The 25,113-nt window shown below is 44.0% G+C and overlaps 1 protein-coding gene across 5 annotated transcripts in view; it reads right to left on the bottom strand.

Moving 5' to 3' along the window:
* Positions 1–8,140: 8,140 nt before the first annotated feature.
* LOC144752968 (DELTA-actitoxin-Aas1a-like) overlaps positions 8,141–25,113 on the bottom strand; it is a 140,813-nt gene continuing 123,840 nt past the window's right edge. For all 5 annotated transcript variants that reach the window (XM_078640776.1, XM_078640775.1, XM_078640778.1 and 2 more), the window contains one exon: positions 8,141–8,954. In XM_078640776.1, the coding sequence (XP_078496902.1) occupies positions 8,525–8,954 (430 nt within the window). In that variant the 3' untranslated portion in view covers positions 8,141–8,524. The remainder of the gene's footprint in view (positions 8,955–25,113) is intronic.

Raw genomic sequence — 25,113 nt, 5'->3', positions numbered from 1 at the left:
TTCATAGTCAAGTACTAGGGAAAGACAGAAAGTTTCTGATTGATACAGGGGCAAGTAGGACCACTATAAGTCACGCCGAAGTTCCAGGGGCTCCGCTCTCAGGCTCTAGAAATGTTTCCCTTGGATTTTCGGGAAAGCCTATTGTAAATGAAATATCAAAGCCAGTTACTCTAGAAGTAGGTCCATTGTCCCGCACTACTGATCTGTTACTTACTAAGTCATGTCCAGAGAATCTATTAGGCATTAAAACACTGAAAGAATTAGGTGCAGTTATATGCTGTTCCCCAGAGGGAATACGATTGTTTCTTCGTGACTTCAAGGGTCACTATGTATTACGAGATTTTGATCCGAGATTGTCCAATGTCCCGCGGCATCTATGGGCACAAGGTCCAACTGATGTTGGTTATATGCAAATCACACCCCATCGTGTGACTCTCAAGCCAGGTGTAGTCCTGCCACGAATCAGACAGTACAGATTGCCACCTGAGGCTGTAGCAGCCTTATCCAAAATTATTGACGAGCTCATCGCTCAAGGAGTAGTTGTAGAAACCGACTCCAATGTATGTAATTCTCCGATCATTCCTGTCATGAAACGTACTGATCCAAATGCACCTCCAGTATATCGTTTAGTGGTTGACCTTCGAGAACTCAATAAATGTATTATTCCCCAGTACCCAGTTGTCCCAGATATCTCTTCCCTATTGACAGCCATTGATTCCGAAGCCACATTTTTTACTGTCATAGACCTCAAGAACGCGTTTTTTAGTGTCCCCATTCATCCGGACAGCCAGTTTCTTTTCGGATTTTGTTTAAATGGAAGGAGCTATATGTTCACACGCGCTCCTCAAGGTTTCACAGAAAGTCCTAGTATTTACAGTCAAGCCCTCAAGAGACAACTAGACAACATTCACATGCCAACTGACACTGCCCTGCTCCAGTATGTCGATGATCTACTGATCACAGCCCGTTCTGAACGTGCTTGCGAGCGAGCATCCCTTACAGTCTTGTATTTCCTAGCCGAGATGGGGCACAAGGTGTCCCCTTCTAAGCTTCAATTCTGTGTCCAGCAAGTGATCTACTTAGGCCACTTACTGTCCAAGAGGGGTAGGCAGTTGACACCCGACCGTATCCAGTTGATAGCGAGTCTTCCTCAGCCCAAGACCCAGAAGGAGGTACGTGCTTTTATTGGCCTCACTTCTTATTGCAGACAATGGATTCCTCAGTATGCATTTCTAGCCAAGCCACTGATACAGTTAACGACACAGGAGGCAGCCGTATCGACTGTCCTCCCTTGGACATCTGAACATACACTTAGTTTTAATGAATTAAAGAAAGCCCTATGCCAAGCTCCAGTTCTAGCTACACCGAACTACAGTAAGCCTTTTACACTTTTCGTCACTGAACGCGAAGGTACAGCATTATCTGTTCTCACACAAGATCAAGCAGGACAATACAAGCCTTGTGCTTATTTTTCGAGCACATTAGATCCTGTAGCCCAGGCTCTGCCTGCGTGCCTCAAGTCAGTTGCAGCCACAGCACTAGCTATCAGACAAAGTGATTCCATAGTATTAGGACACTCCCTGACAGTACAAGTTCCACACTCCGTGGAAGTTCTTTTAAACCGAACACAAACTCAGCACTTGACAATTGCACGTTTAACAGGTTATGAATTGACACTGTTCCAGCCACACATAGAGATCAGACGCTGCAACGTCCTAAATCCTGCCACACTGTTACCGTCAGTTAATCCAAATCCTGCCACACACGATTGTGTGGAAGTAGTTAACATCATGACAAAGCCAAGACAAGATCTGACAGATATTCCATTACCAGATCCCGACCTGACACTTTATGTGGATGGTTCATGCATGAGAACAAGTACAGGAGAACTAGTAGCCGCGTATGCAGTAACTACTGACACTGAAGTTATTGAAACACACCGCATTGACACCCTGTCTGCTCAAGCAGCAGAGCTAGTTGCTCTGACTCAAGCCTGCATACATGCCAAGAACCTGAAAGTTAATGTTTATACAGATTCACGTTACGCATTTGGAGTTGTACACGACTTCGGAGTGCTCTGGCAGGAGAGAGGTTTCATGACTTCTCATGGAACCAAGATTCAGCATGGTCTCCTTATTCAGGCTCTGTTAGATGCCATACATTTACCGACATCCATTGCTATCATGAAGTGCAAAGCACATACGAAAGTTACTGACATTATTTCCCAGGGTAATGATCTAGCAGATCGCACAGCCAAGCTTACAGCACAGGCTCCAGACATTTCAGTTAAGCCAACACAGACACTTACTCCAGATCCGACTACCTGTATGACAGTTAAGGACCCTACACAAGATGTCATAGACATACAGTTACATGCTACTCCTGAAGAAATCAAGAAATGGTCCGAACAAGGAGGGGTCCAGACAGATCAAGGATGGTTGACGAAAGGTAGAGCCACATGGTTTCTCCCCGACTCTATGGTTCAAGTCATTATCAATACCGCACATAGTCCAGCACATTTAGGAGAAAAAGCTATGTTAGACAGTATCCAGAACATTTGGTTCAACAAGCATTTACGAGCTGCAGCCAAGCAGAAAGTCCGTACCTGTATGATATGTTGCCAGTTTAATCCAGGTAAAAGTGTCCCGGTGGAACAAGGTGGATTCCAGCCCCCTGACCACCCTTTTGAAGTCCTCCAGATGGATTACATTCAGATGGAGCGATGTCGAGGTTTCAAGTATGTCCTTGTAGTTGTATGCGCTTTGTCCAGGTGGACAGAAGCATATCCAGTCCCAGATTACACAGCCGCGACCACTGCCAAGCAGTTGGTTCGTGAGTTCTTCCCCCGTTATGGACTCCCTAGAGTCGTATATTCTGATAACGGCCAGCCATTCTCATCCGAGCTAATGAAACATGTGTCCCTTTTGTTAGGGTACCAGTGGAAGTTCCATTGTGTACGCCATCCTGAAGCAGCTGGTCTCGTAGAGAGACATAATCAGACCCTGAAAATTCGAATTGCAAAGGTTTGTCAAGAGAAAGGTGTGGACTGGCTAATAGCTCTGCCAGTTGCCCTGTTCTATATGCGCATGGTCGCACATTCCAGATCAGGTCTGTCCCCGTATGAGGTCGTTTTCGGCCGCCCCCCTAACATGTGGGGTACTCCTAGACCCCGAAGTATTACCGATGTCTCAAGTAATATGCTGACAGATTACCTAGCTTCCTTGATGTCTGCCCTCAACTCTTGTCGTTCACAGGTTGCCGCCGCATTTCCAGACAATACCGAGGTGGCACCGCATGAAATCGTTCCCGGATCCATGGTCTTAGTGCGAAATTTTGATCGTTCAAGTCCGCTGGAGCCTCGCTGGAAGGAGCCCCGACAGGTCCTCCTGGCCACCCGTACAGCCGTGAAGCGGGAGGGACGCAAAGGCTGGGTGCATCTTTCGCATATCAAAAAGTTTTATGGATTGAAGCCCGTTTCAAAGAACATTTCAGATCATTTAAAGGACTGCCAAAGTACTATTCTTAAGGACTGTCCCGCAAAAGACAATGATACTGCACCCTCCCTGTTAGAGACAACTCCGCAACAGGAGTATAAGAAAAAGTTAAGGTCTAGTAAAATAAGTCAGCCAGTTTGATTGTCTAAGTCCTCCCCTAGGTGAAACGGTTAGACCGGTTTCTGACATGTATAAAATAGACCCCCATAGTGAGAGAGTTAGTCAAAACTCAATCCGATGTATCGTTTTTCTAAGTTTCATATTATTTCTCAGCATTATGATTTCCTGCACCAGTTATGCATTTTATCTGTATTTTCCAGTTTCTCATGTAAATAAGTCTTCTAATGTTACAGTAGAGCACACGTTTAGTGATCTGCCTCCTCATGAACTCTCTTACCGCCTCGCTATGCGTAACAATTCTTTTATCCGCATGTTACATTACTCACACCAGACCAGCAATGCCACTAATTGTTGGGTGTGTGGTCGACTCCCCCCTTTCCAGACACCGAAGGGAGTTCTGCCACTCTTTCCTTATCCATTTTCACATAATGGTTCATGTGGAGCATGGTCCACGTTAACGTCATCCTCAACAGATATGTCTTTCCTTAACAGTACATGTTTCCCAGACAAGCAAGGTCTTCCCCACAGAACAGGGTTAGATCTAGAGAATGAAGTTTACAATTTAGGTAATTATTCTTCGAATTTCATGGTCCTGAATGTTCAGTCTGATTCTACTCCAGACTTACCTGCTATATCAGTACTACCAGTCAAAGGCGAATTATGTGTCCGAAATAATGGTTCCGTACATGTAGGACATAGCGATTGTACTACTATTGTCAAGTATAGTGACAGTGGGAAATCTATTTTCAAAGCTTCACGTCATTCTTATTTTATTTGTGGCCAAACCGAATATGTTCGTCTGCCCCTCGATTGGGAGGGAACCTGTTACATTGCCTTCCTACTGCCACCTGTTTTCCTAGCCCCATCTGATTATCACAGAAACACACATCTAGTACACATTAGACATAGAAGGGAGATCGAGTCCCCAATTGTCGATTATACTGAAACTGCTCTAGAACAGTATACAGATTTCAATAGAGGTTTCTTCTTTTTTATAGGCCCTATCCAGAACAGTAAGCTAATCCGTAGGTTAACCAGAACCCTTGAAGCTGTAGTAAATGAGACTGCCTCTGCTCTAGGTAACTTAACTGAAGAGCAATCTGCTATGAGATTTGTCGTTTTGCAAAATCGTCTCGTCCTTGACGTCATACTGGCCGATAGGGGCGGGGCATGTAGAGTCATCGGATCTAGTTGCTGCATTTTCATTCCAAATAACGCGCCGTCTGTTTATTCAGCTATAACCAGACTCCATAAAATTGCCCATCTGTTACACCAAGATCCAGGCACCTGGACATGGTCCGGTTGGTTCTGGAATATAATTTCCGCTTGGGGATGGAAAGTATTGTCCTTTCTAGGTATTGCAGTAGCGATCATATTCAGTTGCTGCCTCTGTATACAATGTGGCCCTGCGATTTGCGGCATTTGTGCTACCTCTTGTATTCCTAGTCCCAAGCCCCGTTCTAAATCCCGTTCCAAGAAAATTCGAGACGAACAATTGATGCTGTATGAAATGATAGATGGTATCATGAATATTGATGTTTCCTGATGGAAACGTAGTGACAAGGAGGGAATGTGGAAAAGTAAATTTTGCCATGTTCTGTGTCCCTACGCGTCCTCCATCATATGTTATCTGTGCATGATTAATATGCATATGTATTCCCCATGTTCGATTAATGACGCAATTACAGTTGTGTCCATCTCTAGTATGTCTATTTCCAGTTCTCGTGAATACTACGAATATCAGGCCTATGTAAAGCTACGTTGCCACGTTTCTCAGTGTGCACGTTATTCCATTGTAAAGTCCCCGTTTCTAGGCCTCAAAAGGGCCCGGACACCAGATTCAGCTCCTGTCTCCTGAGCTTCGCTGAGGAGCGATACAGCCCCCACCTGTATCCCTGACCCTTCACTCACTTCCTGCCTCGCAGTGCCTGGCCCAGCCTGGTTCTGCCTCTGAGTCTGCCAAGAGTATGTTATGATTCTAGTTATCAGTCCAGCCCTCCTTCTCTGCATTCCTAAGCTACTGAATCGCATCAATAGTTTCCGTCATAGTCTAGTCTTTACGTCTCCATGTAAGAGAAATACTGTATTAATGGTCATTTAGTATTCTTCATCACGCACTACATGTAGAATAATGCATGCTCCAGTCTTAGAGTCTGTTAGCCTTTACCCCGATAGCTTTTGGATTCTATCAACATGTTCTCTAAACATCAGATACTAGATACTGTTTAGGTACATGTCGCCCTGACTCTCCAGACTTCAGTCTCTGCTCCTAGCACAGAGTTCGTAGCCCCCAGCTTCTCCTAGTAATACGTCATTGCCAGCTTGCGCGCACCATCAGGTTAGAGGTCCCGGCTCCTTAGGTAGCCCCCTCCATGTTTCCGCCCCATTCATGACATATTCTGTTACGTTTGCATCACATATCTATGTATACGCCCTGTTACACCCACTTTTCACCCTTATCTTTCGCGACTGCTACGCGTCACACCCTTTGCTCCACCCACCGCTCCGCCTATCATATGTACTGTAATGCAACTGTTTTACTATATATGCCTGTGTATTGTTATTAAATGTTACGCCAGTCCTTTCCCCAGAGCGCGCTCATCCCAGATCCAGCCCCGGCAGCTGCCGGGCCCTGCCATCCTATTCCTATGCAGGTTGTCCTGTTCCTGTCCTTTATGCTGTAATAAACCTGCAAAACTCCTACTACCTCGAATCTTGACTCTTATTTATTGAGCTATCTGTTATTCATTTATCCATTCAAAAATAGAGGTATTATTTATTTATTTACCACACTTTCCCTACTGTTGCACTCTCTGGAGTGGGAATAGTAATTTTTACCCCTATGCTATACAACGCTTTCCCTACTGTTGCACTCTCTGGAGAGGAAATAGTATTTTTTACCCCACGCTATCCAACGCTTTCCCTACTGTTGCTCTCTCTGGAGTGGGAATAGAAATTATTACCCCTACGCTATCCAACGCTTTCCCTACTGTTGCACTCTCTGGAGTTGGAATAGTAATTTTCACCCCTACGCTATCCAACGCTTTCCCTACTGCTGCACTCACTGGAGTGGTAATAGTAAATTTTACCCTTTTCGCTATCCTACGGTATGTTTTTTTCTTTTTTACTTACATTAATTATTTAATAATTTTAAGGTTATTTAAGTATTTTAAGTATGTTTACGTTAATTATATTTATTATTTAATTAATGTTTAATTAATTTAAAGTATTTTAAAAATGTTCTATATTTTGACTAACTATATTTTTTACATCGATATTTTTATTCAATATTTTTATACTTACCTGTTTGGAGATAGGAGGTCGATATTTTGGTATTCTATATTTTTACCTCGATATTTTTGTAACTCGATATTCTTGACGCCGATATTATTTCAGTGATCCCTTAACCCCTTCGCTGCTGGGGTAATTCCCCCACGGCGCGGGGGGAGGGGGGAGCCGCGGTGCCGCGGTGCTCTTGACGAGCCCAGCTCCTCATGAGGCACAGTGGAGCTGTGCTTATGACGAGCTGGGCTCGTCACAACTCCGCCCACTGATTGATTCTCCCGCACAGGCGGGGAATCAATTATGCGTGGGAGTGCCGCGGCCATTATGACGAGCCCAGCTCGTTATGAGCACAGCTCCACTGTGCCTCATGACGAGCTGGGCTCGTCATAGGCATGGAAGGGGTGGTGCTGTCTCTCACCTGCGTCTCAGACCCATCAATGTCCCCTCCGCTCTTAGGATAGTCACCAGGCATAGTTAGAACCTGGGAAACCCCCGCCATGTGACTACGAGGTAATAAAGACTCATAGTTTGCCATCAGAAGTCCTTAATAGGCCCTTACATTCCCTCAGCCAACCATCATAGACCCGGTCCCACGCTACCAGGTTCAGACCCTCTCTGCTAGTCCTCAAGGCCTGCTTCAGGGTCCCCCAATGCTGCAGGGGTGCTCCAGTCAGGCCAAGGTCAATGAACATATGTGGGATCTGAGAGACTCTGGGAGCCCTCATGAAATTCTCCAGGGGTCCCCATCATTTTGCGTTACGTCACTGCCCTCTTTCACCGGCATTTACAGGCTTTCTCACTATTTTATTTCAATTATTTATTGGCGACTGGATTAAAAAAAAGGAAAACATTACATTTTCAACCTTACACATACTCCAAACCACAATCATAGATTTTATTTTAGGCTCCTAAGTAATACCAAGACAAACCACTCTGTGGCCTGCTTATTACCCTAAAATTCCGTGGGATTACTTGTATGTATTAAGTGAAAGTTATATTATGTGGGAGTAAATTAATTTACATCTGCAAGGTCACCTTTTGTGTATGCCTTGCAAATGTAGATGGCACTATTTAAATGATGGGATTACCTTTGTGAAATGGGCGTTTTTTAAATTCACATTATTAATGTTCATATTTTCAATATGGCCTAATTCTCTTAGGTGTTTTATTTATATTTTTTCATGAATAATGATTTTCCGTTTACTGCAAATAAAAAAATAGTGATTAAAAAGTAGCCATACTTTATGTTGTTTATTTTTATTTGCACAATTAATGTTTATGGCTAATTTTAGCCAACTAAAAAGACAATAATAAGTAATTTGTATATAAACTGTTCATGTTTTGTATGACAATGAACGTTGAGTTTTATGAGTATGAACAAAAGCAATAACTGTACAAATTCTTTCCCAGGTGACAGATAACCATGCAGACCCCAACCATGCCCAGCATAATGGCGGAATAGAATGAGGTGCGGTGGATGCAAATGACCACCATCCCTCAAGAATGTCGACAGTAAGGGAAAGTCCTAGCAAAAGGTGTCCCCCCAGCATCAGATGTCTAAAGCCTATCGCTCTGCAACAGCTTAAGGTGTTGGCAAGGTAGCCCCTCCAGGCCATCAGACTACTTTAAGGCTTATTGTTGTCTTCTATCAGTACTTTAAGGATTGACTTGCACGTTGTTGTCATGCTGGCCGTCACTTTGATCTTCTCACGTTTGAGGATGTGGGGCATCTCTATAGTGTACTCCTCCCCTTTTGTATAGTGCTGCAGGCGGTCTCTGTGGTAGTACATATCGTTGTAGAGCTTCTTAGGCGTAGCCTCTAAGTTATCAGTGATATGGATGGCAAACATTTGTTTATAAAGGACATGGTTGAAGGGATTTGAGAAGAGGATGGCCAAGCGTCTACGGTGTTTCCCCTCATAATATTCAAGTATTAGGACGCCAACGCTACCACAGGCGGTGAAGGACTTCTTGACGAAGAGTGTGCAGTCTCTGCCACCTGGTGCAATGGTTTCGTTGCCAGGATGTGCAACTCTTCCGCTCTCACAGTAGAATCTGGGGAGGAAATGAAAGCAAAGTTTAGATGATCATCTTGACTTGGACATGCTATTAATCCCCTCACACCCCTACGATCATTGAAAAAACACAAGCATGTCTTTAAAATATAATAATAATAATAATAACAATATATTTTTTCAACTAGCGCATCATACTTCGATTTTTGCTGTCTGTTTACACTGTTACGAACAGAGCAAAGATACATTGTTAATAATTGATGTTGAGGGGGGAGATCAGAGAGGAGGGTGATGAGGGATGTAGCTTATTTACAGGGGCAATGTTGGGGCCTAACATCTACCTAATAAGTGCATTCCCTAGTTGTAACTTCAATCTAGCAACTCCCATTTGAGTATGGTGTTGTCTGTATCAGATTTCACGTGTTGTCTGCATCTATGCACACAGACAGGTATGTTCCTCTGAATCTTGTGACCATTTACAGCAATCCTGATACATACACACAGAGACATGCACCATGGAAAAATCTGTTCTTTCATACCCTGACATTTTGGGAGGTTTACCCTTCCCTTTTTAGGTCTTGCCTGAGCCAGCGCATGCGCTGATCTGGCGAGACATGTAGTAAGTGGGCTTTAAAAACCCAACCAAACGCTTTTGCTTGTGGCCCAAAGCTTGCGGTTACGCGCAGACGCGCCATCTGGCTTTCCTCCTCTCTATTGTCATGGCTCATTAAGCTTCCTTTCACAATGCGCACGCACAACTCCTGGGCTTTCTCCTCTCTCTTGTCATGGCTCATTAAGCTCCCTTTTAGCGCGGGCACGCGCACACAACTCCCGGGCTTGTTCGAGAAGCTATTTATTTTGGTCTTTTCACAGGCTTCGTCCTGCCCTGCTTTTAGGCCCCACAGCCAGTCGCAGTGCTGTGCCGTGATTGCTGTGAGTTTTTATTTCCCTCACTTCACTTTATAAATCAGCACGCACCCGCTTCTTGAACACCTCGCTTCATGTTAACAATGCTTCTTTATTTTGTAGCAGTTTGTCGAAGCGCCACGCCTCCCTCAGAGTGCACACTGCCCCTGCAGCAGTAGTCTGTCTCACTCCTTCGTTCCCAGCTTCTACGCTTCATGTTTTGGACACCAGGATGCTAACAATGCATGTTTATTTTAGCAAACCGCACTAAAATAAGCAAGCATTGATAGCGCTGTACTGTTTATAACATGAAGTGCGGTATACTCCAACACCGCGCTTCATGTTTTGTTTCCTGACACCCGCTTCATGTTTTGGACACCAGGGTGCTAACAATGCATGTTTATTTTAGCAAACCACATGAAAATAAGTAAGCATTGATATCGCTGTGCTGTCTAAAACATGAAGCGTGGTAAACTCCAAAACTGTGCTTCATTCTTTGGACAGCACAGTGCTAACAATGCTTGTTTTTTTAGCAGACACGCTGTCAGCTTCATGGTGTGTTTTGATTTTTTCCTTTCCATATTGGGCCAACCCCCACCCTCTCTTACTCCGTCCCTGCCTCCACAGCACACACAGCGCTGCCTCTCTCCCGGTTGTCGTCAGTGCTCCTGCAGCTGCTCAACACCTGCCTTTAACACCTTCTGGCTCGCAGCCCGGACATGAATGAGGATGAGGAGGAACAGCAAGGATCTGTGAACCTCCCTGTGGCACGGGTCAGAAGCAGGTCAAACTAAAAATTACACACATGGAAGTATTGCGTGTATTTCAGTTATTTTTTATTTATATTTAATAAATTAACATTTTGGATCAAAAATATTTGATCATTTGAGGCCATTTCATATGGTAAATATGCTCCAACACTCCCCCCTCCCCCTCCACCGTTGCACGACTCTGAGAGAAACGAGCGCTCTGTTAATTAAATTAATCTGCGGACGCTTCCACCGTTTTTCCATCTCAGTCCATGTAGCCTGTTATCTTTTTGAAGCACAGTCTCTGAATGAGCAGTAGTTAAAACAGTGAAGGGGCTCTTTGATGATGTGCTCCTAAAATGTTTAGTAGATGCGCGGTCACACTTATTTTACAAAAGCGTTTATTTAACTTTCAACCCCTGTTGTCTTGAAGGAAATGCAGAAGCTACTCTACTATAGAACTCTGTGCTTCAATCAAGTCCACGCAGTCTTGTTGTGCTGCAGAGTGGTGCTGTAAAGTGGTGCTGCAGAGTGGTGCTGTAGAGTGGTGATGTAAAGTGGTGCTGCAGAGTGGTGCTGCAGAGTGGTGCTTTAGAATGATGCTGTAAAGGGGTACTGTAGAGTGGTGCTGTAGAGTAACTGTAGAGCTCTTCAACACAGCTTAAAAGGATGTATGACGTTAGAACGCATACATTGACAACGCGTACCTTTACAACGCGTTCGTAACAACGAAAGTTGTTACCACGCATTGCGCTGGGGGGCGCAAAATTGATTAATTTAATTTACTATTCCAACACCAGTCCCCGTGGATAGTAGGGAAGGTGTTGGGATAGTAAATTAAATCATTTACTATCCTTGAGCGCCCCCCAGTGCAATGCGTGGTAACAACTTGCGTTGTAAAGGTATTCCGTGGTAATGCTTGCGTTCTAAATGCTGCATACCGCTTAAAAACATGGCAAAAGCCAATTGCTGTGGCCAAAAACTTACAAATGTCTCAAAGGCGAGACCTATTGGCTATGCCAATGCTTGTTAGGTCTGGTGTTAGCCAGGATCTTTTGATGGTGGACAACCTTTATAACGCAACTTTTAGCACGCAGTGCTATTACAACGCAGACTTTAAAACGAAAACCATTACAACGCATTACACTGGGGGGCGCTCTAGGATAGGGAATAGTTTTAATTTACTATCCAACACCTTCCCTAGTGTCCACGGGGACTGGTGTTGGAATAGTAAATTAAACTATTCACTATCCAGCACCCTCCGCGTTGTAATGGAATGCGTTTCAAAACTTGCGTTGTTACAGCATGCGTGGTAAAAGCATGCGTTGTAACAACGTACATCCTCTTTTGATTAAAGAAAATATACATGTATATTATACTTATTTGAAAGGGCTTTGTTGTGCTTACATATGCTTGTTTAAGGTTCCACATAGAACCTTTATGTGTTGTTATGGTGCTCTGTGGTGCATGTTCTAAGAAGAGTCAGTTGGTGCCTCTCTTCTGCTCTGAGAGGAGCGGTGGCTCGTTGTACCCACGAATAAAGGCGGAAGACTAAACTACTGTGTCCTGTGGTGGAAAACTATCCTTTGGGATACAACACTATTTTTGGCGACGACCGGGCGAGCCACCGCGACATTGCGCAGTTTTATATGTATCTACTTTGAAGATAAGAACTGTGTATTCATACCTTGGAAAGAAGGGTGAAACTTGTCTGGATATAGGATCAAGAACGAGTACCAGGAACTACTATCAAAGCGTGCTCCTACCTCCTCCAGCGGCTGTATGCTCTTAAAGAGAAGCTGGTGTTCCTCGTCTCCAGTGGCTGCCTTGGTTTCATCGAATCGGAATTTTCATTGTGGTGAGGAGGTCAACGGGAGAGGCTGGTGGCAGTTTGTTCCCATGGGTGTGTTTCCTCGCTGGGAAGATCGTTCCTGTGTGGCTGTGTGTTGATCTAGTGCTTCATGTGGTAAGCGACCGTTGGGAGTGTTCATTTACCTTGAGCTCTTCTCCCTTCAGCTGCCAGTAGTGAATGATGACGTATTAGAATCCGACGAGGGGATTCAGTGATTGACCAGCGTCATCAGCCCAGCTACTGTGGAAGCTCCAGTGCTGTGCGTGCGTGAGCGTCATTCATGCTGGTAGGTATGCATGGTACACTTTGTCTGTTTCCCTTCACAGCTGAAAGGCATTTTGGCATTCTAGTTTCTTCACGGATCACTGGCACATTTCCTCGAAGAGTTGGTTAGCTATTTATCAGCTGAGTGGTACCTTGTCTGCGATTATTTTATCAGTGACATTTCAATGTGTAAACTCTGCACTACAACTGCAACGTTTCATTATTTAGCTCACAGCTGTGTTTAGTCATCATTTGGGGCTTCCCATGTTTCCATCCTACAATGTTTTGAACAAATAGGTTGGATATTCTTTGTAATCATACGTTTTTCTATACAATTTTAACATATAGTACAGTTTTTCCCCTTTCCGTGATGGTACAAAGCATTTCTAATGTTTTCTCGTCTGTTAAGTTGTATTAATTGACAATTCTTGTTTTCATACATTTTGGTTCATGCTCTGCTCTGTGTTACGCTGCCATCTAGTGGACATTTCTCACATTTTCAGTCCACTGATTCCTACTGCTTGTCTTTTATTGTACATGGAGTACGATGCTTGATAAATGCAGTTTGATGCTCCATGTTCAAAATGATACTTAGGATTAGCCTTCATTGACATTGGCAGTTGTTGCGTGTGAGTTAATATTTATCTAATATTAACCAAGTATATTGCTAGTTATATTATATTCAAATTGGTGAAGCATTGCACATTTCTTAATTTTAAGTATGCAATTTGTTAACCCTCCACCCCCATTTCTTGAGAGCCCTGGCATTCCTCAGATCCAATGAAAGCCATGGTTTGATGCGTTTGAAACGTATATAGGTGCCATTGGGGCTTCAAGATACAGGGCTGAAAGGAAAAAGTTTATTCTTCTCAATTCAATAGGATTTGAAGGAAGGAAGGTTTTCAAACAACTTCCTGACATTGTGTTGGCTGAGGAAGAAGTGGTCGACGAATACCAAGAAGCAGTTAAGAAACTAGTAATCAAATTCGATGTGCAACCTAGTTTATTTGTTTTGAGGCACACATGTTTTAAGCGTGCGCAACTTCAGAGTGAGAATGTTGATACATATTTGAGTGCGTTGCGTAAACTGTATGCTGAGTGTCAATTGGGAGAGTACCGTGACCAATTGGAAAGGGACCAGTTCCTTGCACACTGTTATGACAAGCATATTTAGCAAAAGTTGCTTACAATGGGTAATCTCAATCTTGAAGAAACCATTAAAGGCGGAATGTGTAGAATTGGCACAGAATTCGATTAAGGAGTTGAGTGTGAGTTCTACTTCGAAGGAAACGGTCAATGCTATTGCCTCTGCCAATGCTATTAGCAGTACTTTACGAAAGGTCAAACCAAATGAGAAAGGCATGTTTCAAAAGGAAAATATCTGTTACAGGTGTGGTTAGCCTCCACATGGTAATGACAACAGATTTTGTCCTGGTAACAATTGTCACAAGTGTGGAAGAATTGGACATTTGGACAAAGTCTGTCAATCTAGTCTAAACAAGAGTGAGAAAGTCAATTGTGTAGTGAAGAATGAACAGTTGTGTGATAATGACATTGTACAAGATTTTCAAGACATGATCGTCACTGTCACAGATGATATTATTGTTACTGGTTACCCCTCTAAATGTGTTGATCCTTATGTTGATGTGTTGGTGGGCGATGTGTATTTGAAGTTGTTGGTGGACTCTGGCGCACACATAACTATGATCACATATAAACTTTTCAGGAAATCTTGGTGTGACAGAACACTTTTTCCCCCTGACAGGGCTCCTGTATCATATGAGGGACGCAAAATAGACTTGGAAGGCTACATTGAGGATGTGTTGGAATTTAAAGGTCGAATGATTTAGGGTAAAATCTACATTGCGGTTCATGGCTTGAACATCCTTGGTTGGTATCACCAAGGCCTTTTTGGCATGGTGCTGAGGCCTGGTGCAAGTGAACAAGTCTTAGTTGTATAAGATATGCCCGAGTCTCTCTGTTTGGAACAAGAATTTCCAAAAGTGTTTTCTGACACTCTTGGGAAAATTGCTGGGTTCAAGCACAGGATCAACATTAAAAAGGATGCTGTACCTGTGAAGCACAAGGTCAGATCAGTCCCATTTAGCCTCAGGGGTGATCTCAAGTTTGAAGTAGATAGATTGGAGAAGTCTGGGATCATTGAGCCAGTGGAATCCAGTTTATGGTTAAGGCCATTAGTGGTCGCACGAAAACAAAATGGGGAGATCCGTTTGTGCATCGATCTGAGAAGTCTTAACAAAGAAATTTGGGTTGATGCCCATCCGCTCCCCAAAATTGGTGATTTGTTAAAGGTATTGAGGGATGCTGAATGGTTCTCCAAGATCGATTTACCATCCGCATACCATCAAATCTTGTTGGAGGATGAATCACGTCATTATACTGCTTTTAATTCTCCTTTTGGATCTTTCCAATTTTGTAGGATGCCGTTTCGTCTCGAGTCCGCAGCTTCGGTGTTTCAATGAGTAATGCAGACAGTGCTACAAGATGTGAAGGACGTTTTCATCTTCCAAGATGATGTACTCATTTTTGCAAAACATTTAGAGGAGCATGATAACATTTTGAGGACTGTGCTTGGCACTTTTGAGGAAAAAGGTATTGTGGTGAAAATAAATAAGTATGAGTTTTGGAAAAGAGAGATAGAGTTTCTAGGACATCTAGGAGCATATTACCAACAACTAGCGATAATTATCGCTATGTTGGCTTAGCGGCAATATTTGTATCGCCGAGCTGCGGCGATTTTTATCGCTTAGGAACCTTGCTATTATCAAGGTTTATCTCCTAAGCGATAAAAAACGGCCGAAATGCATGAATATCGCTGAAAAGTCAGTGTTATTCATGCATTACCGAGCTAATGCTCTTAGCCATGTTATCCACCTACCATTGGATAACATGGCTAAGAACTGCTCAGGGGCAGGTGTTAGCTTTTGGAGATATTCGCGCTTAGAGCATGAGAGCCATTGCAGAATGGATGTCATCAAACTGTCTACAGTGTAACGTGGGGAAAACTGAGGTCATGTTGTTTGGACAAGCGGCAACACACTGGGCATCTGACTGGTGGCCCGTAGAGCTAGGCCCTGTTCCTATTCCCAAGAGCACGGTTAGGAACTTGGGAGTGCTACTCGATCAGCAACTTACATTCAAAGACCATGTAAATCAAGTTGCCGGTACCTGCTTTCGGGCTATCGGGATGTTAAGACGAGTCTTCCCCTACATACCGGACCATCACAGGAAAACGCTTGTACAGGCTCTTGTCATCAGCAGGGTGGATTACTGCAACGGTTTGCTCCTCTGAGCTAACGAGGAACAACTTAACAAACTGCAGGTAATCCAAAATACAGCAGCAAGGATTGTCCTGAATGTTCCACCAAGGACTCCCTCCTGTCCCCTACTGATGAGACTCCACTGGCTTCCAGTGAGGAAACGAGTCCAGTTTAAAACTCTATGTACTATCCACAAGAGTATGATAGGGGAAGGCCCGAAATATATGACTGAAATCTTCCAGCCCTACATCCCTGGGCGTTCTCTGCGCTCCAGTAATCAGCAGTTATTGCAGGTACCCAGAGTGAAGAAGACCAGACAAGGTGGCCGCGCACTGGCCCATGCTGGACCAGTACTCTGGAACTCTCTGCCCCCAGAATTAAGGTCACTTACCAGTCACCTGACTTTCCGGAAAACCTTAAAAACATACTTGTATCCCAGTAACTAATGCCTCTCTCGTCTACATTCCTCCTCTGGACACACTATTATAGAACACTTCCTTTGCAGCAACAGCGCGGAGATACCCCTTCGGGGGTCTATTCTGGCGCTTTACAAGAATATAAATAATAATAATAATAATAATAATAATTAGCGCGAATATCTCCAAAAGTTGATAATAGGAAATAGCGATGTTAGCGACTGTTTCCAGTCGCTAACATCTTGGCACGCCCACTTTGCATGTCATTAGTGATAAATTTCACTGACATGGAAAGCGGGGCCCAAGATGGTCGCTATCTCCTACTAGCTGTCGCTAACTGGTGTTAGTGACAGCTAGGTAATAGGGAGATAATTTTATCTCCGCTTTCTTGGCTTTTAAAGCCAAAAAAGCTGAGATAAACCCCCTTGATAATATGCCCCCTAGTTTCTGCTGATCGTGTAAGTCCCAGACCTCGTTTGGTAAAAGCGGTGGTTGAGGGTCCTTGTCCCAAAAATAAGGATGAGCTACGTTCTTTTTTGGGATTGTGTGAGTTTTACTCACGCTTTATTCCTGACTATGCTAGCAAGATAAAAGTACTCTCCAACATGCTGAGGACGAATGTCTCATTTTCTGGGATAGCAATTGTCAGGAAACTGTTGAGCTGGTCAAATCCGAAATGGTAAATACCAAAACACTCAGAGCATATGATCCGGCAGTTCCTTGTACTATTACTGTTGACGCTAGCAATTATGGTCTAGGGGCAGTGCTTACACAATCTGCAGGTGTGACTGAGGTTACTATTAGCTATGCATCTAGAGTTCTGAGAGATCCTGAGCTGAACTATTCAGTGTTAGAAAAGGAGCATTTGGCATATTATTGGGTGTGTGAAAAATTCAGAACATACATTTGGGGCAGAAAGTTTGTCATACAAACAGATCATAACCCCCTTCTATACATTCTGGGAGGAGAACGTCTCAAATATGCCATGCCTCGCATTGCACATTTAACCACCAAACTCCTTCAGTATGATTTTACGGTTAAGCACATTCCAGGAAAGCAGAATTTAAGGGCGGACATGTTGTCAAGACTTCCATTAAGTGAAGATGACACAATGGATATGGAGGAAGACGGAAGATTGTTTCATTGATGTTGTGGATGCTGTTGAAAGCAAAGCTTGAACCAAGACTGAATGGAAGGAGGCGTTGCGTCAAGATTCCAGTCTTGATAAAGTCAAAGAATACATTGTGAAAGGTTGGTCAAGGGAGAGATGTGTGTCCCCGGCTATCCAGCCTTTTTGGAAAGTGGCAGAAGAGTTGTCCATTGAGGATGGAGTAGTCATGATAGATGGTAGATGCTTTCCCCCATGAATGTGCGTACTAAGTTGGTTGACTGTGCACGATTGCCATTTAGGGGCAACCATGACTAAAAGGCGGGTCTGGCTGCATTATTGGTGGTCTTCCATGGACAAAGATATAGAGGAGAAGGTCAAGGAATGTGTTGTTTGTAGTGGCGCAGAAAAGGGGATGAAAGGTGTTTCTCCTACCCTTTAAACCATCCCTTTCCCCACCAAGCCATGGCTTAAGGTGGGCATCGATGTGGTTGGCCCTTTCAATTTTCTCCCTCACAACTTACACTTTGCATTTGTTCTTATGGATTTCCATAGCAAGTGGCCTGCAGTTCTGCTCCTCTCCCACAGCCGGTAATGCCATTCTTTTTCTCAAAGATATTTTCATGAGGGAAGGATTCCCAGAGGCCCTTGTCTCGAATAATGGGGTGCAGTTTGTCAATCAGGAAATTAGTGTGTCCTTGAGTGAATCTGGCGTGAAACATCTTAGAAGCTCTGTTGGACACCCTCAAAACAACGGTTTGGTAGAGAGGATGAACTGAGTGGTGCTAGAATGTAACAAGTGGGCAAAGAGTCATTGTTATGACATTGAGAGTGCGGTCAGATCCATGCTGTGGTTTTACCACACTACGCCACATTCACTTACTAAAGTGGAGCCCTTCATATCACTCAAAGGTAGGGTACCCACTTCTGCAATTTATCCTGCTTGGCTGTTAAGAGCTCTTTGTGATAAAGTGTCATGTTGGGTTGACAATTATGTGCTGGAAACTCGAGTTAAAATTGCACAGAAGAAGATGTCTGATAGGTACAATCAAAAGAAGTCTGTTAAGACAATCAATGTGTCTCCTGGGGACTTGGTTCGTATCAAAAACACAAGCTTTGTAAAAAAAGGTGGTAGGTCCTTCGGTGAACCAGTCAGTGTAGAGAAGGTTTGTGGGGGTGCTGTCATGGTTCAAGGTGGACATTGGTGGAACCTAGCAAAAGTTGTGAAAGTTCAATCTGCAAGGGATAATTGCAATGACACCAGAAGTGTTGAGCTTGCAGGGAATACTCCTACTGATCCAGCCGTTGTATCCTCAGGAACTGTCTCTAAAACCAATGTGACATGCCAAGTACCAAGGAAGTCTATTCGTGCTAGACCTCTTTTAGGATATTACGCTGAATTTGCAGTATTGTCACATTTTACACAATGTTTACTCTGTGCTGATTGTAATGTATTATATATTCTCATTTTTGTTTTATTCCTTTTGATTTCTTTTGGTTTCTCATTTTATTCTCTGTACACTTATGTACTTAACTTTGTTTATATTTCTTTAAAAAAAGAGGTAATATGTTGTGTTTACATATGCTTGTTTAAGGTTCCTCATAGAACCTTTATGTGTTGTTATGGTGCTCTGTGGTGCATGTTCTAAGAAGAGTCAGTTGGTGCCTCTCTTCTGTGCTGAGAGGAGCGGTGGCTCATTGTACCCACGAATAAAGGCAGAAGACTAAACTACTGTATCCTGTGGTGGAAAACTATCTTGTGGGATACAACAGGCTTTCAACTAGTTGTTGTCATCTATTGGTATGTTGTCGTGTCATTCACATTTTGCTTATGCCCACTACAGCATACAGCACTGCTACTTTCTGAATGGGGTTAGAAAATGTGATCATTCAAGGTATCAAAAGAATCATCGGATTAAACATGACTCGATGCTTAAGCAAAATTTATGTAATGCAACTTTTGCACAAATGGCAGCTTTGCAAAGTTGTCACTTTGCTGCCAAAGGTTTTCCAGCGGTCGTTTACGGTTGCTGGTCACAAGATAGCCTTTTGCCCTCCTTGAGGCAGGGAGTTCCAGGATTTCACACAAGAGGATCTTCCTCCGGCTGAAGTCTTGCAGATCTGTGGGATGGTGGCCAGGGTCATTTGGGGGGGTGGAGATGTCTGGTGGGTGTGTAGAAGGAGAGGCAATGGTTGAGGTACACAGGTCTGATGTTGTGGAGGGCATTGTACGTGTGTGTGAAGAGCTTGAAGGCGATTCTTTGGTTAATCAGATGCCACTGGAGGTCTTTCAGGTGACCGGTAATGTGGCTGTGGCAGGGGATGTTCAGGATGAGTCTGAAGGAGTAGTTTTGGATGTTCTACAGTTTCTTTAGGAGTTTCCGGGTGGTGCTGGCGTATAGTGGTTGCTGTAGTCGTGTCTGCTGCTGCTGAGCACATGGGTGACCATTTTCCTGGACTCAGTGGGGATCCACCCGAACATCTTCCGAAGCAGGCTGAGCATGTACAAGCTAGAGGATCAGACTGTGTTGATTTGGAAGTTGATTGATAGCAAGGAGTCCAGGATGATGCAGAGGTTTTGTGCATGGTACATGGGTGTGGGAGGGATCCGAGCGCTGCAGGCCACCAGAAGTCGTCCAGGTGATGGGGGTGGAGCCCAGGATGAGGACTTCCGTCTTGTCGGAGTTGAGCTTGAGGCAGCTGTCCTTCGTCCAGGTGGTGACTGCCTTCATCCCGTTGTGGAAGTGGGTCTTGTTGGCTGTGGGTTTGTCAGTGAGGGTGAGAATGAACTGGGTGTCCTTGGCATAGGGGATGATCTTGAGTCGCTCGTTTCTGATGATGGTTGTAAGCAGGGTCATGTAGACATTGAAGAGGGTGGGGCTCAGGGAGGAGCCTTGAGGCACTCTGCAGCTGATCTTTGTGGGTGCTGAGTAGAAAGTGGATGTCTGACTCTGTGTTCAGTCGATGAGGAAGGACTGGATCCATTCTAGGGCTTTGTTGTGAAGCCGGCATCGTGGAGTCTTGCACAGAGGCTGTGTTGGGAGAAGATGTCGATGGCGGCCGAGAAGCCCAGGAGTATCAGTGCTACAGTTTTGTCTCAGTAGAGTAGAGTACGGATGTTGTCTGTAGCAGTGAGGAGTGCGGTCTTGGTGCTGTAGTTGCTTCTGAAGCCTGGCTGGGAGAGATCCGGGATGTGATTCATTTCGAAGTTTTGTTTCGGGCCTGAGGCCAAAAGTCAAGCTTTAATGGGGAAGCCACATTTGATAAGCTAATGGTGGACAGCTGAGAGGGGATGTTATTTAGTTTCTTGCAGACAGGCTAGCATCAGGGACAGAGAGGGTGATGCCGCTGCCACACCGGTTTTCCTGTGGTCCTTCGGGTAGACACACCTCTGTGATGGAGTCGATAGTTCCACACATCAGCAGAGGGGTTCTACCATTTCGAGAGTATGCAGAACAGTGCATGCTTGGCTAATTAGATGCCACACTTCACAGGAAGTTATCACTGGGTGGGAGGGGTCCTAGTAGTCCATTGGTTAGTAGTCACTGTATCCCCTAAAGGCACAAAATGAGCACTCCTGGAATCCAGACCTCAGATCATGTCTTACTGGAGAGAGGAGCGAAGATAGACTGCCCTGCTGTCCACGGGATCTGGCAGAGAGAGGCTGCCCCAAAGGCTGGACCGCACCCGCTGCTCCTTGGGCTACCAAATAAAGGACTGTGGTTGTCATGCCTTGCTTGAGGAAAAGTCGTCCCTCAGCCCCAGATAGAAGTAGTGACCCCAAGAGTCAGTTGGCTGCATTACTGGTAGAGCTACAGGGACACAAAAGCTGAAGAAACCTGCCTTGGCAAGCTGGTAGCTAGAAAAGTCTGATCACCACTGACCGCTGGAGTGCAACCTGGGAGAATGAGAGTCTCCTGCACACGGAAGAGTCATTGGAGTGCAGATTGGATGCCCAGAAAGAAAGTGACAACCAGTTAAATGGAAACTGGTTTTTGGCTGGACTTTAAAAGGACTTTGAGGGACATCACCCCCTGTGGCCAAGGTCGACCTTATTGACCCCCAAGGAGACCTCCATCACTGGGTCAGCATCATTGAACATCTTCATTATCCTACTTCCCATGCATCAGGACCACTCAATTTAAGTCTATAGTGGTTCGCACATAGAGTCTGAGACTGGTCTGGAGACTACCAGATAACTGTGCATCTGAACCTTATTGATACCTGTGACCTGCTCCCTGCTGGGTTTGGCGACCCCAAGTGTGCCAGCATAGTAATGTGAAACTTTATAAAAGTTTATAAAGTTTGCTGCTATTGCAGCCCATTTCAGTTATTTTTGAATTAGAGTGAAAAACAGTGAGTTATAATTTCTTTAAAAATTCATAATTCTGGAATTCCATTGTGGATTTTTGTTGTTAAGGTGTCCATTTTAAGATAAAAATAGGAGATAGGTTTATAAATAAGACTCAGATTTTTATTACGTGGTGGGGTGTTCTTATTCAACTGTTTTGGCGCTTCTTAATGCTTTACACTTCTTCCTTTGATAAAGCCTGACTGCTCAGTGCCACAGCTACCAAGGGCTGAGCTAAGGTTTAGAAACAAGCCTAAGTGGACCCAGTTCAGATTTGTACGCTTATTACACGGAGAGGTCACACAACCACACCATATACTAAATCGCTTTCCTCATACCCCCCTTTCCAACAACTTAAGAGATCCATAAATGATTAGATTCAGAATCGGTCATTGGTAAACTTTTCAAAGTTATTTTTTCTGAGCAAAGCCCACCTTTAACTCCCTTTGTTATGATATGAAATTGACTGTGGAATGCATTACTACTGTTAATGCTGCGACTTATTGTAGATTTTTTACATTGCCCATCACCAGAACTTACTAATAAGACTATCATAACTGATAACACACTTCTGAATTCTCCAAGGCTGACCCACCACCTCCTCACTCTATTACCAGTACTGATCACAACCATTAATATAAGAAATTATAATTATACCAATGACTTTAGATTGAAGATGCAAATTAGCAAGATACTCCTACTAAAGATACAAGAAGGAGAAAAGCACAAGGCCAAAATTCCCGAAGTATCTAATAGATGTTTCAGCTTCAAAGAGCAGCAGTTGGGGGCTTGCCATTACCTTCAAAAGACCATGCTTCACAACCCCCACACTCCTAAAAAGATGAAACACAAGTTTAACTTATTTCTACCTGTGGACGGAATTCTACAATCCCACTGTTATCAAATGCATCCTGAACACTGAATAGCTCACAGACACACTCCTCTATGTGTTGGTGGTGAGCAAGGACACACCAGGGAGGTTCTGGCAGTTCAAGCCATCAGCCACATGCTGAGCATGGTGTCTCAAGACAGGACGACTGTTTATTATTCAACATTCCCCAATACAGAAGATCCACCACAACAGGACCTGACTTCCAAGATCAGAGGTGGATTGGGCGTCCAGCCCCTACAAAAGCCAACCGGAGCACACCGGCCACCTAGTTAGGGGCATCAACAACCTTAACAACTAGATCACTGCCTGCACCAACAGCCTGGCTCCTCGGAAAAGAAGCCAAGTAGTAAGAATGTGAATGGTGGCCAGCTGGTACATGGATGACCATTTGACACTGCAAACAACTAGAACAGAGATGAAAGGCAAGCCATGAAGATCTGTACAAGGATGTATTCAAATCCACAGAGAGGCCCTACCACCAGCAAATCCATGAAACCAAGCAAAATTCTCTAGCCAACTGTATCAACAACTGCTCGAACAGCAGCAAGGAAATGTCCACAATCATCAAGGACTTCCTACTCCAGCATCAACCTTCCAGCGCTCCCAAGGGATCATCCCTTATGTGCGAGTATGGCACCGTACCCCGGACCGAAAGCACCGATGTTTCAGCACAGCCTTGCAAGAAGGGCTTGTGCCACCACTGAATTCGACACTTCCAGCAGACTGTTGTTGAAGCATGAATGTGGCCTTGTGCTCAAGCAGCAATCATTTATATTGAAGCGTGGCCCCACGAAAGGAGCCCCGCGCCGCCGTGGAATCCTCCTCCCAGCTTGAGTGTGACCTCTCCCATCCCATTTGCTCCTCGCAACGCATAAAACAAAAAAGAAAACAAACGGAAGAGATTTAAATATGAAAATAAAAGGAAATAAAGTTTAACAATTAGCAGCCCACCTTCGCACCACTCACAGTTCCTTCATGCAGTGGAGTTTGCCTTGCTCTCAAAAAACTTCCTGTCAGACTGGTGTTGACATCGCCACCTTGAGGTCTTGAAATACTAAGTACCACCATCTTCAACTATATGGTCAGCATACCATAGAGCCATCTGGTGAAACTTGCAATCAGTATCTTTCAGTGGAGTTACCACAATTATTAAACATGAGCATCAATCATTCCATTGTGGTGCCGCCCCTTTGTTTCTTATGCAGCATGGATATCCACCAATCAAGTGGGAGAATTGGATGGAAAAGTTTGAAAATTATCTAGTAGCACACATTTTTCACCACTCTGAAAGAAAGCATTATTGGTAGGTTGTTCAAGTATCTACCACAAGTTTATGATGATGATGGAGATGAAATGAAGGATATATACAAAGGAGCCAAATTACGATTGCAAAACCATTTTGCCAAAACTGTGAACATAATGTTGCAACGTCACAAGTTTTGCACGCAACCGCAAAAATAGTAATAGGAAAAAAATGCAGGAGAGACTCTGGGCTGCCAGCAATCTCACTCTTAAAGATGCCATAAAAATTATCAAGATGGTGGATGAGTCCGAGAAATGCATGAAAGAGATTTAAAAAAATGGAAAGTAAAACTACCTCTGATGTAGCTGAGGTGGACAGTGACTCAAATCTAGTGAATTCAGTTATTAAAACACTGAATGTGTCAAATAGTACCCATAGCAAAGAGGGCAATGTGAAAGTTTCAGAAACATCTTCACAGGTGCGACAGAATTTTCCATTTGGGTGACCAAAAGAACTGTTTTGCCATAGTCAAGGAATGTCGAATCTGTGGTAAGAAGGGGCATTATGCATGTGTGGATGAAGCAAAGGAAGCTGTGGAGCAAAGAGTACTGATAGTCAACGACACTGTGAGTGTACCTAACAGGGGCGATGGTGTGAAGAGGAGAAAATGCCCCAAAACAGATTTTAATGTGGATGGTAAGGTTTTTGCATTAGTGGTGGATTCAGGCTCATTGTATACCATCATACCCAAGCAATTGTTTGAAGTCACCTGGCCTAAGGGAAACTAAAGACACCCGATGTGATGTTGAAAGGACACAAGGGAGCTATATTGGTGTGATGGGCTACATTTTGACAGAGATTGAGTTAATGGGCTTAAAGACCCATGGAAAGGGTTTGTGGGTGTTGAGGGTCCACCAATTTTTTGTTGGTCGAACCAATATGATTTATACATAGTAGTGAATCCTCGAGCTGCCAACCAAGTGATGGTTGTGGACGATGGGTAGCTACGAACTGTCCTGAAACAGATCAAGTCAGAATTTGAAAACAGATTGGGAGAAGCGAAGGATTATCAACATAACCTGGTGATAAAATAATGTCTCACAAGAAGAATGCTGCACCAGTGAGACATGTGGCAAG

Source organism: Lissotriton helveticus, chromosome 5_1 (genome assembly GCF_964261635.1).
Source record: "Lissotriton helveticus chromosome 5_1, aLisHel1.1, whole genome shotgun sequence".
In the NCBI taxonomy this organism is placed as follows: domain Eukaryota; kingdom Metazoa; phylum Chordata; class Amphibia; order Caudata; family Salamandridae; genus Lissotriton; species Lissotriton helveticus.
Note: the sequence above shows the minus strand (reverse complement) of the source record. Positions and strands in the feature narration are given on the sequence as shown.